The 16,112-nt window shown below is 43.8% G+C and overlaps 1 protein-coding gene across 7 annotated transcripts in view; it reads right to left on the bottom strand.

The window, feature by feature from the left end:
- LOC106572392 (calmodulin-binding transcription activator 1) overlaps nt 1–16,112 on the bottom strand; it is a 600,679-nt gene that overhangs the window by 24,851 nt on the left and 559,716 nt on the right. The window contains exon 1 of one of the 7 annotated variants that reach the window (XM_045696196.1): nt 14,616–14,905. The exons of the other annotated variants lie outside the window; for them this stretch is intronic. Coding sequence (XP_045552152.1) covers nt 14,616–14,634 — 19 coding nt within the window. The 5' untranslated portion in view covers nt 14,635–14,905. Of the gene's footprint in view, nt 1–14,615; nt 14,906–16,112 lie in introns of those variants that run through there. 7 annotated transcript variants of the gene reach the window in all.

Genomic DNA, 16,112 nt, shown 5'->3' with positions numbered 1-16,112 from the left:
ACCACACAACATGTCTAACTACACACCATGTCAAACCACACAACCTGTCTAATCACACAACATGTCCAACCACACAACATGTCTAACCACACAACATCTCCAACCACACAACATGTCTAACCACACACCATGTCAAACCACACACCATGTCTAACCACACAACATGTCTCACCACACAACATGTCTAACCACACAACATATCTAACCACACAACATGTCTAAGCACACATGTCCAACCCCACACCATGTCAATCCACACAACATGTCTAACCACACACCATGTCTAACCACACAACATGTTCAACCACACAACATGTCCAACAACACAACATGTCTAACCACACACCATGTCCAACAACACAACATGTCTAACCACACACCATGTCCAACCACACACCATGTCTAACCACACATGTTCAACCACACACCATGTTCAAACACACAACATGTCTAACCACACAACATGTCCAACCACACAACATGTCTAACCACACAACATGTCTAACCATACAACATGTCTAACCACACACCATGTCTAACCACACACCATGTCTAACCACACAACATGTCTAACCACACAACATGTCTAACCACACAACATGTTCAACCACACAACATCTCCAACCACAGAACATGTCTAACCACACAACATGTCTAACCATACAACATGTCTAACCACACAACATGTCTAACCACACAACATGTCTAACCACACAACATGTCTAACCATACAACATGTCTAACCACACAACATGTCTAACCACACAACATGTCTAACCACACAACATCTCCAACCACACAACATGTCTAACCACACAACATGTCTAACCACACACCATGTCTAACCACACAACATGTCTAACCACACACCATGTCTAACCACACAACATGTCCAACCAAACACCATGTCTAACCACACAACATGTCTAACCACACACCATGTCTAACCACACACCATGTCTAACCACACAACATGTCCAACCACACACCATGTCCAACAACACAACATGTCTAACCACACACCATGTCTAACCACACACCATGTCTAACCACACAACATGTCCAACCACACACCATGTCTAACCACACACCATGTCTAACCACACACCATGTCTAACCACACACCATGTCTAACCACACAACATGTCCAACCACACACCATGTCTAACAACACAACATGATATGCTCTAAGCTCATCTTCATCTATCTGCTGAAAATAAATGTCATCTGAGCCTAATCATTATTAATCACAAGTACAGGGATAACAATAACATCAATCATTAACTACATCACAACAATTGCCTTTAGTAAAATAACCTTTAAGGCCCATCAATCACCCAGTAATGGCTACATGCACAGTAACTCAGTCATTCTTAAAAGCCTCTTATCCTACAGTACTCTGTCATCACAGACTAATTTGTAATGGATGATTGACCAGAGAGTGGATGGTGTCCACCCCTACACACACACACACACACACACACACACACACACACACACACACACACACACACACACACACACACACACACACACACACACACACACACACACACACACACACACACACACACACACACACACAGACAGTGGGGTGTGATGCCCAGACAGTGAGCCCACTGCAGCAGGAGTGTGGAACACTGCATTAGCATTCCTCATTTAGCCACTTTGAGGCTGTTTCTGTGGCAACCTGCTGCCGAGTAACTAAGCGACAGGAACATGCCTCTGTGTATATGTTTTTTCCTTCCTGCGGCATTGGCTTATTGATGAATGGGAGGGCAAGAAAATAACAGGGCAGAAAAGCACACAATGAAAAAAATTAAATATATGTAATTATTCATCACTATGTTATAATAATGGTCATAGATATTTTATTTTTCCAGAGGGGACACTGCAGTAATGAACTTCCTAAGTGGGGAGCCACCATAGCAGGGACCCTTTGACATTTACACTACTGCCGTATCTTGGCAGTCAGTTGAAGGCAGAAGCTCTCAGCTCATCGGAGAATGAACGTCATGCTTGGGTTCCCTATAAGTCAATATAAAAAGAGGTCAAGTAATTGTTACTGTTACAAGATAAAACATACAATCAAAGGCCCGTAAACTGCTATTACTGATGATGTGTGGTAGTTAGAAAATAGCAAATGGACGTTTATCCCACACAAGCACCTTGTGTCTCTCCACAGCGCTCATACTGTCACCAGCCAACACTGACACTGTTAAATTACAAACCCCAACAGTGATACCTTTCATTATCTCTCCATAGGTGGCTAAGGGCAAGGTGATGATGAGGGCTGTAGAGGTACATCAGCCAGCCTATACCCTAGTGGTAGGAGGGGGAAGGCGTGGGTGAGAGGGGGTTAGGTAAGTCATAGCCCTGCAGCATGTCTAGGCACCAGGGTTATGCTCTCTGAGAGAGGGAGGAGAGAGGGAGAGGGAGGGAAAGCGAGACGGTGGCGGGGACAGGAGGAGAGGACTAGCTGACATCTCTTTGTTCAGACCCAGTGCTGCAGTGTGCTGCAGTGCAGATGATGTCATTGCCACCTGATGCCTGCTGCTCTGAATGTGATGCACGTATACTGCAGAGGGAGGGGGAGGAATGGAGGAGGGGAGGGAGGGGGGAGGGGAGGGGAGGGAGGGAGGAGGAAGGGGAGGGAGGAGGGGAGGAGGCAGGGGAGGGAAGGAGGAGGGGAGGGATGGAGATGGGGAGGGAGCAGGGGAGGGAGGGAGCAGGGGAGGGAGGGAGGATAGAGGAGAGCGTGCAGCCAGTGAAAACAGAAGTACAACAACACTCTGACATCACCAACACCCTCCTTGTGCTTTGTTCCTCCCTCTGTGTAATAGCACACGTCTATACTGTCACTCCCACAGTTAGGCAACTAGGCAGCAGCGGCACAGAGCTCTGACTGACAGGGAGCCTGGCACATCATATGAACAGTAACTCACTAATCACTTGCCCCAGAAAACATATAGAGACATGTTTTAGCTGACAAACAGGAGTTGCTCAAACTGGGTCTCTGTGTTTGAGCGAACGAACTGCAGGAGGCAGCTCTTGTGTTCTACATAACAATCTATGACCTCCAGATCTTGTCTGTTACTTCCTTCACACCCGCTGATAAGCCGAGTCCTCTAGTCTAGAGTGAGTGAGGAGCATGGGAACCCTATAATAACACCACTGTCTGAGTCCTCTAGTCTAGAGTGAGTGAGGAGCATGGGAACCCTATAATAACACCACTGTCTGAGTCCTCTAGTCTAGAGTGAGTGAGGAGCATGGGAACCCTATAATAACACCACTGTCTGAGTCCTCTAGTCTAGAGTGAGTGAGGATCATGGGAACCCTATAATAACACCACTGTCTGAGTCCTCTAGTCTAGAGTGAGTGAGGAGCATGGGAACCCTATAATAACACCACTGTCTGAGTCCTCTAGTCTAGAGTGAGTGAGGAGCATGGGAACCCTATAATAACACCACTGTCTGAGTCCTCTAGTCTAGAGTGAGTGAGGATCATGGGAACCCTATAATAACACCACTGCCTGAGTCCTCTAGTCTAGAGTGAGTGAGGATCATGGGAACTCTACAATAACACCACTGCCTGAGTCCTCTAAGGTCAGTGAGGATCATGGGAACTCTACAATAACACCACTGCCTGAGTCCTCTAAGGTCAGTGAGGATCATGCATGCTAAGCATATGGCGAATGTGACAACATCTCTGCCTGTCCCAATCATCCTCTGCTCCACTGTGACTCTCATTAACAGCACCCTGGGACCATATGTGTTGGGGTCCCTGCTGACATTGTAGTCGGTCTGTAGTTCTCCTGAGTGTCACCCTGCAGCCCCCCCCCCCACCATCTGTCACAACTCTGTGACATGTCAGCCATCTGCTCTCGCTCTTTGAGCTGCTGGGCTGAACTGAAGAACAGGCCAACAGGCCAAAATTCTACAGGCTCCTTCATCCTATACAGCCAGTGCAGACACTACATAGATACTACATAGACACTACATAGACACTACATAACACCTTAATAAGTAAGTGAGAAGGGAACAACAGTACTAATATCAACACGTCAGGTATAGTCTAAAGTCCAAAGCTTCAAGTAATGTGTGTGAGGACTTTTGGAGCAGTCAGTGCAGTAGAGAACAGCTCTCTGTCCTAGCCGTGGGATATGAGGCCACTGTCTATTTCCCTGCAGATACACACTGCCCAGGCTGAGCGAGCGCAACACAGACACACTGTTTTACATGAATCTATTTTGGAGACATTAGGTAACTCTGTGATAGATTGGGTGAACAAGGTACAATGAGCTTATCAAGCACATACACTATATGGCCAAAAGTATGTGGACACCTGATCATCGAACATCTCATTCCAAAATCATGGGCATTAATATGGAGTTGGTCCCCCCTTTGCTGCAAAAACAGCTTCCACTCTTCTGGGAAGGCTTTCCACTAGATGTTGGAACATTGCTGTGGGGACTTGCTTCTATTCAGCCACAAGAGCATTAGTGAGGTCAGGCACTGATGTTGGGCGATGAGGCCTGGCTCTCAGTCGGTGTTCCAAATGTGTTCGATGGGGTTGAGGTCAGTGAACCAGGCCTAGCCTGAACCATCAAAATTAGCCCCAGACCCTTATTCCTCATCCACCAAACTGTACAGTTGGCACCATGCATTGGGGCAGGTAGGACTGCCAGATGGTGAAGCGTGATTCATCACTCCAGGGAACGCGTTTCCACTGCTCCAGAGTCCAATGGGGGCAAGCTTTACACCACTCTAGCCAACACTTGGCACTGCGCATGGTGATCTTAGGCTTGTGTGCGGCTGCTCGGTCATGGAAACCCATTTCATGAAACTCCCGATGAACAGTGATTGTGCTGACGTTGCTTCTAGAGGCAGTTTGAAACTCGGTAGTGAGTCACAACAGAGGACAGATGATTTTTACGTTCTTCAGCACTCGGCGGTCCCATTCTGTGAGCTTGTGTTGCCTACCACTTCGCGGCTGAGAAGTTGTTGCTCCTAGACGTTTCCAGTTCACAATAACAGCACTTACAGTTGACCGGGGCAGCTCTAGCAGGGCAGAAACTTGACGAACTGACTTGTTGGAAAGGTGGCATCCTATGATGGTGCCATGCTGAAAGTCATTGAGCTCTTCAGTAAGGCCATTCTACTGACACTGTTTGTCTATGGAGATTGCATGGCTGTTTGCTCATTTTATTCACCTGTCAGCAACGGGTGTCGCTGAAATAGCCAAAACCACTCGTTTCAAAGGGGTGTCCACATACTTTTGTATATAGAGTACCATTCAAAAGTTTGGACACACCTACTCATTCCAGAGTCTTTCTTTATTTTTTATTATTTTCTACATTGTAGAATAATAGTGAAGACATCAAAACTATTAATTAACGCATATGGAATCATGTAGTAACCAAAAACCTGTTAAACCAATCAAAATATGTTTTAGATTTGAGTTTCTTCAAAGTAGCCAACATCCAAGCTGAATCACATCCAGCCGTGATTGGGAGTCCCATAGGGTGGCGCACAATTGGACCAGCATCGTCCGGATTTGGCCAGGGTAGGCCGTCATTGTAAATAAGAATTTGTTATTAACTGACTTGCCTAGTTAAATAAAGGTTAAATAAAATATTATAAAAAAATGCCTTGATGCCAGCTTTACACACTCTTGGCATTCTCTCAACCAGCTTCACGAGGTAGTCAGTCACCTGGAAAGCATTTAAATTAACAGGTGTGCCTTGTTAAAAGTTAATTTGTGGAATTTCTTTCCTTCTTAATGCGTTTGAGCCAATAAGTTGTTTTGTGACAAGGTAGGGTTGGTATATAGAAGCTAGCCCTATTTGGTAAAAGACCAAGCCAATATTATGGTAAGAACAGCTCAAATAAGCAAAGAGAAATGACAGTCCATCATTACTTTAAGACATGAAGGTCAGTCAACGTGGAAAATTTCAAGAACTTTGAAAGTTTCTTCAAGTGCAGTCGCAAAAACCATCAAGCGCTATGATGAAACTGACTCTCATGAGGACCACCACAGGAAAGGAAGACCCAGAGTTACCTCTACTGCAGAGGATACGTTCATTAGAGCTCCAGCCTCAGAAATTGCAGCCCAAATAACTGCTTCACAGAGTTCAAGTAATAGACATCTCAACTCAATCAACTGTTCAGAGGAGACTGCGTGAATCAGGCCTTCATGGTGGAATTGCTGCAAAGAAACCACTTCTAACGGACACCGATAAGAAGTAGAGACTTGTTTTGGCCAACAAACATGAGCAATGGACATTAGAGCGGTGGAAATCTTCCCTTTGGTATGGAGTCCAAATTTGAGATTTTTGGTTCCAACCTCCACGTCTTTGTGAGACACAGTGAAAGGTGAATGGATGATCTCCACATGTGTAGTTACCACCATGAAGCATGGAGCAGGAGTTGTGATGGTGTGGGGGTGCTTTGCTGGTGACACTGTCAGTGATTTATTTAGAATTCAAGGCACACTTAACCAGCATGGTTACCACAACATTCTGCAGCAATACGCCCTCCCATCTGGTTTGGGCTTAGTGGGACTATCATTTGTTTTTCAATAGGACAATGACCCAACAAACCTCCAGGCTGTGTAAGGGCTATTTGATCAAGAAGGAGAGTGACGGAGTGCTGCATCAGATGACCTGGCCTCCACAATCACTCGACCTCAACCCAATTGCGATGGTTTGGGATGAGTTGGAACGCAGATGGAAGGAAAAGCAGCCAACAAGTGCTCAGCATATGTGGGAACACCTTCAAGACTGTTGGAAAAGCATTCCATGTGAAGCTGGTTGAGAGAATGCCAAGAGGGTGCAAAGCTGTCATCAAGGCAAAGGGTGGCTACTTTGAAGAATCTAAAATCTAAAATATAGTTTGATTTGTTTAACACTTTTTTGGTTACTACAGCTGAAGTCGGATGTTTACATACACCTTAGCCAAATACAGTTAAACTCAGATTTTCACAATTCCTATGTTATTACATAGTTTTGATGTCTTCACTATTATTCTACAATGTAGAACATAGTCAATATAAAGAAAAACCTTTGAATGAGTAGGTGTGTCTATACTTTTGACTGGTACTGTATAGTGTATTTGCAGTTAATTAGCTCTCAATGTATGATGTAGTAGCATGGAGTGGAAGGCATGTGGAAGGCCACAGGAGACTAGCTAGGCATCAATGAAAATAAATATTCTGCCCCCCTTATCCACAGTTTTACTACAAATGTGTTTGCTACTGAACATTCATTCCACCAGACTCTAATCAGCCTCCCGATAGGCATCACCATACAGCCATGCTGTGTCTGGCCGTTGATATGGAGAGAATATGCTACACGTCCAGGCAGTCTGCTGGGACCCCAGTGTTCTTAGGAGTGAAAGAGAATAGTCTGGATACTAACACTGAATCACAAAGAGCTAGACTCACACTAGCACTGTTTCTTTAAGACTAATGGACTGCTGGGGCTCCGTGTTTACATTCTCTGTGTAGAGCTATGGGTTGGCAGAGTATGAGCTGACATCTTTAATCATCCTCACAGTCACATACCAACCTGTGTGTCTTCTAATGCCAATCAAACCTGTTGGACCTCATCATTATCTCTATGCTGCCACTGTAGCAAACGCCCACATGTTCTGTACCAGTTAAAGACTGTGGTTATATCAAACCCCCACATGTTCTGCACCAGTTAAAGACTGTGGTTATATCAAACCCCCACATGTTCTGTACCAGTTAAAGACTGTGGGTATATCAAACCCCCACATGTTCTGTACCAGTTAAAGACTGTGGTTATATCAAACCCCCACATGTTCTGCACCAGTTAAAGACTGTGGGTATATCAAACCCCCACATGTTCTGTACCAGTTAAAGACTGTGGGTATATCAAACCCCCACATGTTCTGTACCAGTTAAAGACTGTGGCTATATCAAACCCCCACATGTAGCTAAGTAATAAGACCAGTCCTTCCTCTCTCCGAGTCTGTGATTGTGCAGTATATTATCCTGATTGACAGAAGCTGGTATTTGTGTCTGTCTAAAGGAAGAGGTTGCGAGGCCATCTGGCGCAGGCCCACACAGCTGGGACCCATGGGTACACTGATAATCAAAGGCCAAGTTGCCTTTCTTTGGCATAATGACCAGCTTTGTTGGTTCTGTCCATTGTGTATTTTTTTCTTTAATAGTGTTGTCCTCTTCCTTCAGCTTGTAATGGGTTTCCATGCAGTATTCTTTCTCCTGGACAGAGTATAGAATATTGATGAGAGGTTTGAAAATACCAAGGATTAAGACCACAGAAATAAGATAAGGTAATCTCCTCTCAGTTTTCAATTTCATCTCAGTTCTCTTTGGGAGAGTGCATTCATTTCAAAATAAAACATTGACCCAGTTTAAAGCCATTGTGTCAGCTTAAACCCAACAAAGTAACACAAACAACAGCAAGGGTTAGCATGGGTCAAAACCAGAAGAACACCAGACATTTCCTACTGAGAACACTACATAGAATCCAATGTCATGTAGTGATTATAGGGGTCAGTGAGAGTAGAAGTGCAGTCTATTGATGTGGCTTTTATTATTGTAATATCAATGTTGTTGGTTTAACCAACCTCGCTATATAATAACATTGTTTTGTAACCCTGGGACCTTCATCGCAAATCAATTCTGCAGAAGCAAATCTTTTTAGCATTGATTGCACTGTTATGGTTAACTAGAACAGTTGCCTATATATCATCAGAACAACGTAGAAAATGTAGGCTATTCACCTTCTGTTGCAACATATTAGTATTGACTAATGTAAAACAACACACATTTAGTCAAAGCATTTCCTCTATCAGTGTCTTATTCAGTTAGAAACCGACCATTCATGCAACAGGTTTTTTACATTTGAGTCATTTCTATAGGATTTTACAAACATAAAAATAGAGGAGCAAACAGCTCCACAGTCTAAATAAAAAAAGCCAGATGCTTTATAGTTCACACATAAGTCTGTCTCCTCCTAATACGGAAGTCCTGTCTGGGAAGGTTGTAAATAAGCTCATCAGGTAGCATGCGTCTGGACTCACGGCATCAGTCCAGGTCCCGGGGAGAGGCAGGCCAATTTCAATTCAACATCAAGACTGAGGAGGTACTCTATATTTCGGACTGCTCTACAAGCCAGTGAAATGCGGCGAGAAGAGACAACACAAAGACGAAGTACTGCTTGTTATCTGCTATTACAGAAAATGACAAATATCTGCTTTACTAATTCCTACACATAACCTATGATTATAGCAAATGATGCTGTGCACCATAGAATGTGGCACATAAGAAATCACACTAGACCTGTACATGCATATTCTTTGCTTAGCAATTGTTCTAATACGTAGGACGTTAAAGCGTCAGCTGGAGGCAGAATACTAAATGATACAATACTAACGACATCAATGCAGTGATATAGTCCATCAGCCTGTGGCCTACGGTTTCCCAAACACGGTCCTGGGGCCCCCTGGGTGCACATTTTGGTTTTTGCCCTTGCACTACACAGCTGATTAAAATAATCAAAGCTTGAGTGGATTTGAATCAGCTGTGTAGTGCTGACAAAACAACAACAACATGCAAGACAACAACATTTCTTACATGTTTTTACAGGGGAGTCTGCAGATGAACCCTCACTCCTACTGATGTACTAACTAGTATATTATGACCAAGATTTGTCATTCCTGTGTGTTCTGCCCCACAACATTCCATTGGCTTAAATGGTAGGAGGGCTGAGAGCCACTGGACAAAATCAATCAACAAGCACCAGTCCTTAGTCCTTGAGAAAGCAGGCTTTTCATAGATCAAGACCATTTTCTAAATGCTGCTGGCAAACAGGTTTCCAACCATCCGCAGTGTTAACCAACAGATCCACAAAATGTGGACTGGACAAAATGTTTCTGGAATTACTGTCCAAAACATAATAAATGCTGAGTAGTTTACAAGTGCTGAATGTCATAAGAATGAATTGCATTCATACAGAAAATTGCATGCCTACAATGTATTTTATGCTTGAAGCCACAAAAGTAAAATCAAATTATGAGGATTAATTGGAGAGAAAAAAACGAGTCAAATGGGTAGAGTAAGAAGCAGGACTGCACTCCATCAATTGTGTTAGAGGTCCCTTTAAACATTCTCAAGAGCTGTAATCGGACCTGTAGTTAGAGAGCTTTAGCACTCACACCAAGTCCATTACACCATATTCTCTTTCACATTTTAGTCATTTACCAGACACTCTTATCCAGAGCAACTTACAGGAGATGTTGGGGTTAAGTGCCTTGCTCAAGGGTACATCGACAGATGTTTCACCTAGTCGGCTCGGGGATCCGAAACAGAGACCTTTGTGTTAATGGCCCAATGCTCCTATACAACACATCTCAGCTATAGTAAATGCTGCTTCATAGCCCTACAGTATCGTAGCCCTAAAACCATGAAAGTTCTATCGTAAACATGACACATGGAACAACACTATGATAAATGACAACACAATACCCCATGCAGCTGTATGAAAGCACAGCTTACAGTTGTTAGTCAGACAAACAGAAGTCCTAAATCACTGCATGTGTCACAGCAGTGTAAAGTAATAGTTCTGACTTGAGGTATGATATGTTTATGACATCATCTCTGCAAGTAATAGTCCCCACTGTTGTGTTGGAAACACACAACTATTGACAGTATACTGCGATCGGCCTGACTAAAGGCTGAGAGTAAAGGATTAGCTATTAAAACTTATTCGGGATCGGTGTCCCATCCACGGGACGGTTGAGCTAATGTAGGCTAATGCCATTAGCATGAGGTTATAAGTAACAAGAACATTTCCCAGGACATAGACATATCTGATATTGGCAGAAAGCTTAAATTCTTGTTAATCTAACTGCACTGTCCAATTTACAGTAGCTATTACAGTGAAAGAATACCATGCTATTGTTTGAGGAGAGTGCACAGTTTTGAACATGAAAAGCTATTAATAAACAAATTAGGCACATTTGGGCAGTCTTGATACAACATTTTTAACAGAAATACAATGGTTCATTGGATCAGTCTAAAACTTTGCACATACACTGCTGTCATCTAGTGGTCAAAATATAAATTTCACCTGGGCTGGAATAATACATTATGGCCTTTCTCTTGCATTTCAAAGATGATGGTACAAAAAAAATAAAAACTAACGGTTGGCTTTTTCTTTGAATGATCTTTTACCAGATCTATTGTGTTATATTCTCTTACATTCCTTTCACTTTTCTACAAACTTCAACGTGTTTCCTTTCAAATGGTACCAATAATATGCATATCCTTGTTTCAGGGCTTGAGTTACAGGCAGTTAGATTTGGGTATGTCATTTTAGGCAGAAATTGAAAAAAAAAGTGTCAGATCCTAATGACCACAAATTATATGGTAAAGCTATTGAAGAGTCACACATACAATTTTTTGCTCAACAATGTTAAGAGAAAGTTAAAGGGAATGTTACATCTCACTAAACACTTCAGTCATGTTGATTATGTGTGTGAACATGAATTTGGTCATGACAAGTTGCCTCCGCAGCTTAAGGGGAAGCATAGAGAAGAGATACAAATGAACCCTTTTCTCTAAAGATACATTTCCATTTACTCCTTCCACAGGTTCTAGTACTGTAAAGCCATGCCCTGGGCTAAAGCCATTCCCTGGGCTAAAGCCATGCCCTGGGGTAAAGCCATTCCCTGGGGTAAATCCATTCCCTGGGCTAAAGCCATGCCCTGGGGTTAAAGCCATGCCCTGGGCTAAAGCCATGCCCTGGGCTAAAGCCATGCCCTGGGATAAAGCCATGCCATGGGATAAAGCCATGCCCTGGGGTAAAGTCATGCCCTGGGGTAAAGTCATGCCCTGGGGTAAAGCCATGCCCTGGGATAAAGCCATGCCCTGGGGTAAAGCCATGCCCTGGGATAAAGTCATGCCCTGGGATAAAGCCATGCCCTGGGATAAAGCCATGCCCTGGGGTAAATCCATGCCCTGGGGTAAAGCCATGCCCTGGGATAAAGCCATGCCCTGGGATAAAGCCATGCCCTGGGATAAAGCTATGCCCTGGGGTAAAGCCATGTGCTGGGATAAAGCCATGCCCTGGGATAAAGCCATGCCCTGGGATAAAGCCATGCCCTCGGGTAAAGCCATGCCCTGGGGTAAAGCTATTCCCTGGGAAAGCCATGCCCTGGGTTAAAGCTATGCCTTGGGACAAATCCATGCCCTGGGGTAAAGCCATGCCCTGGGGTAAAGTCATGCCCTGGGGTAAAGCTATGCCCTGGGCTAAAGCCATGCCCTGGGATAAAGCCATGCCCTGGGGTAAAGCCATGTGCTGGGGTAAAGTCATGCCCTGGTAAGCATTTCCACTTCACTGGAGCTGCTCTCATTTCATCAAACATTTCTAAATGGACAAACTCCTGCAGCAGTATATTATTACAATTGCAGTTGAAACAAACTACGCTTGGCAAATTATAATAGCCTCTCTGCTTTCTGTGTTTTGTCATCATTACTGTAAAGAATTGACATCTACCAACATCTGTTTCTTACAGCATAAACTGCCTGCACATGCTACTATAAAGTTCTGTTATTCTGAGTCATGTAACACCAACTCAACAGGGCTTTTTTAGAGGGTTAAGAATAGACAAGCAACAAGTATAATTTTGGAGAGGGGAATTTGCCTATACATGAGTGATAGGCTACATTCAGAGTGTACATTCAAACCAACAGAACTGTTATACAGTTATTAAACATGACTGGAGGATCTAAAATAATATTATAGTATGTGTCCTGCAGACGTTTCACAATACACAAGGGTTAGAGTCGCTGTCCATAGCACCATGGTTCTGAAGCATCCCTGTCTCAACTGTTAGAGTCGCTGTCCATAGCACCATGGTTCTGAAGCATCCCTGTCTCAACTGTTAGAGTCGCTGTCCAAAGCACCATGGTTCTGAAGCATCCCTGTCTCAACTGTTAGAGTCGCTGTCCATAGCACCATGGTTCTGAAGCATCCCTGTCTCAACTGTTAGAGTCGCTGTCCATAGCACCATGGTTCTGAAGCATCCCTGTCTCAACTGTTAGAGTCGCTGTCCAAAGCACCATGGTTCTGAAGCATCCCTGTCTCAACTGTTAGAGTCGCTGTCCATAGCACCATGGTTCTGAAGCATCCCTGTCTCAACTGTTAGAGTCGCTGTCCATAGCACCATGGTTCTGAAACATCCCTGTCTCAACTGTTAGAGTCGCTGTCCATAGCACCATGGTTCTGAAGCATCCCTGTCTCAACTGTTAGAGTCGCTGTCAATAGCACCATGGTTCTGAAACATCCCTGTCTCAACTGTTAGAGTCGCTGTCCAAAGCACCATGGTTCTGAAGCATCCCTCTCTCAACTGTTAGTCGCTGTCCATAGCACCATGGTTCTGAAGCATCCCTGTCTCAACTGTTAGAGTCGCTGTCCATAGCACCATGGTTCTGAAGCATCCCTGTCTCAACTGTTAGAGTCGCTGTCCAAAGCCCTGTGGTTCTGAAAACGTTATTGCATACAGGTGGAATAAGTTGCTAGCCTACTAGAGATGCCTTTTTAATCACTGTTACACTTGAAATACTTTGTCCCATGGCTTCCGCGTTATACTGCAGAAGTGTTTTGTTACTACAGAGCTGTTCATGGTTTTCTAATAGGGCATTTCCCTCCTCTTGTTACTCATGTATTTTAAAAGTCTAGCGCAGTCAGGCTAGGAGGCTGTTGAATCCTGTTATTCGGTCATGCTATCCTTTTAGCTTCGGTCACTAAATCATATCCATCTTGCGTGTTTCTGCATGCTTTCAATGGCACAGGCCACAGTCGTGAAACTGCTTTGGTCTCGCTGTATTAGCACGTGAAAACTACTAAATAAGTCAGTTACTATTCATTAGTTTTCTAGCATCAGCTAAGCACGCAAAAGATAGCCTGCTTTAGCCTACCTGATCAACTTGCTTTTGAGTTTCAGGAGGATGACGCGGTGGACAGCGAAATTAGCGCTCGTGTATTGTGCACGTGAAAGAATCCCCCTTGCTACCGGCACTAGAGTTAAAGACATGCTGGTTTTCAGGCTTTTTGACAGTATCTCGTTCGTAGGCTATAAATAAACTGTCGATAATCTTGCTTTGTGAGTAATACTTATGATGTGATAGTAAGCTGTGAACCCATGCAGCAATTTGAAGCCCTTGCATGTTAAGGATAGTGCTGAAACAAATACTAAGCTTCCGTTTAACTGACTTTGTAAAAAGAAATGAAGGCATAAAATGAGACAGATTAAAAAAGTACAGAGAAACAAGCTAGTTCCACACCAACTACTCTACTGCTACAATGTGAAATGAAGGAGACCGTCAGACAGCAACACTAAACATTTTGAGAAAGCGCACAACATTGTCAACAATAGTAGGCTAAACGACAAGACAGACTGCTGAACGTGACATGCTAGTGCTCGTCTTGAAACAATACAGAGTCAGCCTTTGAGTAAAAAGTCTAAAGCGTGTGTAACTTAACTTCTTCTGTTAGTCACCAGTAGATAACACACAGATACACCACAACACCGTTCAACAAAAATACTCTAAACACATCTAACCTTCTACTTCATTTTCCATTGGTAGAGTCCCCCTGAAAAGCCAAACTGTTTCCCTTCTCTTTAGGAAAAGCAGATGTCATTCACTGGCATCCTGACCAAAGTCCAAGCATGCTGCATTTCATTTATGTGCACAGTTTCCCAATTCCCCCAGTTTCTTGGTATTAAATGATGCTATGAGTAAAACAATATCCTTGGTGTGTAGAAGATCAATAGAGCACTCATCAACAATATAACAAAGTGGAACACCGACGCGAGGGAAGAGAGAGAGAGAGAGAGAGAGAGAGAGAGAGAGAGAGCAATAAAGACCACTCACTACTCTTTCTATCATAGCCCCCTCCCCTACACTTCATTCTCTCCTACCCCCTCCTTCCCTTGCTGCGCTCCTCTCTCCCCAGTCCCCCACTAGCCTGCAGTAAAATAAAATACATTGTTGCGAGTAGACGTCGTCGTGCGCACGTGCCGCAGGTAAACAGATGCCCTAGTTTTCTCCTCCAGCTGCTCGAGCCCCCTTGGCGCTCTCATTACTATTAATACATTTCACTTTTACTTTGTAATTTTCAACTGCCGTCCAACAACCAAACTCTGGTGTGTACACGTTTTGTACAAGTCGTTTTTTCTCTCGTTTGATTTTATCTTACGGAGAGAATATTCGACGCAGCCTGATATGTAGCCTACTTCGGTTCATTGTCACTTAAAGTGGGTTAGCCTCCAAAATGAGCCGTTATCTCCAGTGGTAAATGTCAGCTCCAGTCTATATCGAAATTATTTCTTTGAAGCAAACCGCTTGTTGCCCTATATGTCTGCGCTAGGTTGCCGTATTTACCCAACAGTGACCCTGCATTACACAGTCCCCTGGTTTTTTATGAAGGTAGGTAGTTTTACTACACCTGTTTACTTTCAGATTAGATGTAGAACCACCAGGAGAGGTGAGCAGCTCTGTATAGCCTAATTTGGCGCGCACTGTCTTCCTAACGAACCAGTACCCGGGTAGTGAGCGCCACCGGGACCGTCCAGGACAATGGACAGAGAATTATTAACGGGTAAAAGGCTGTTCTGCAGCTCCGATACCTCAGTGTTTTGTGTCCTGCCCATGGCTCCGTACCTGCAGTGCTGCAGAGGAAGGAAAAGTGCCCCCTCCCCCACTCTGCATTATGACAAATCAAAGCAGGCAGGCAGCTGTGCCATTATAGCATAGCACAGTTTCAGAATGAACGGAATGGGAATGATATTATTAAGGCTATTGAGTGATCAAATGATGGGTCATTACAGGCACACAAATGGATAGCGTCGCATATCTGGAGTTGAGTCTTTTCTAGGTTACATTTATCTGTGGTGTAGCACGTGCAGAATGTCCTTCATGCTGCGTTATACAATGCAACTAACTGCTTCATGCAGTGAATTTGGTGTAAATATGATTTCATTTTATTTTATTTTAATAGAATAATTTGTGGTTCTGTAAAATGGCATTATTTGATGTAGTTTATAGTAGTCCATACT

The sequence above is a fragment of the Salmo salar genome, chromosome ssa15 (assembly GCF_905237065.1).
Source record: "Salmo salar chromosome ssa15, Ssal_v3.1, whole genome shotgun sequence".
NCBI lineage: Eukaryota > Metazoa > Chordata > Actinopteri > Salmoniformes > Salmonidae > Salmo > Salmo salar.
This window is presented reverse-complemented; position numbering and strand designations above follow the sequence as displayed.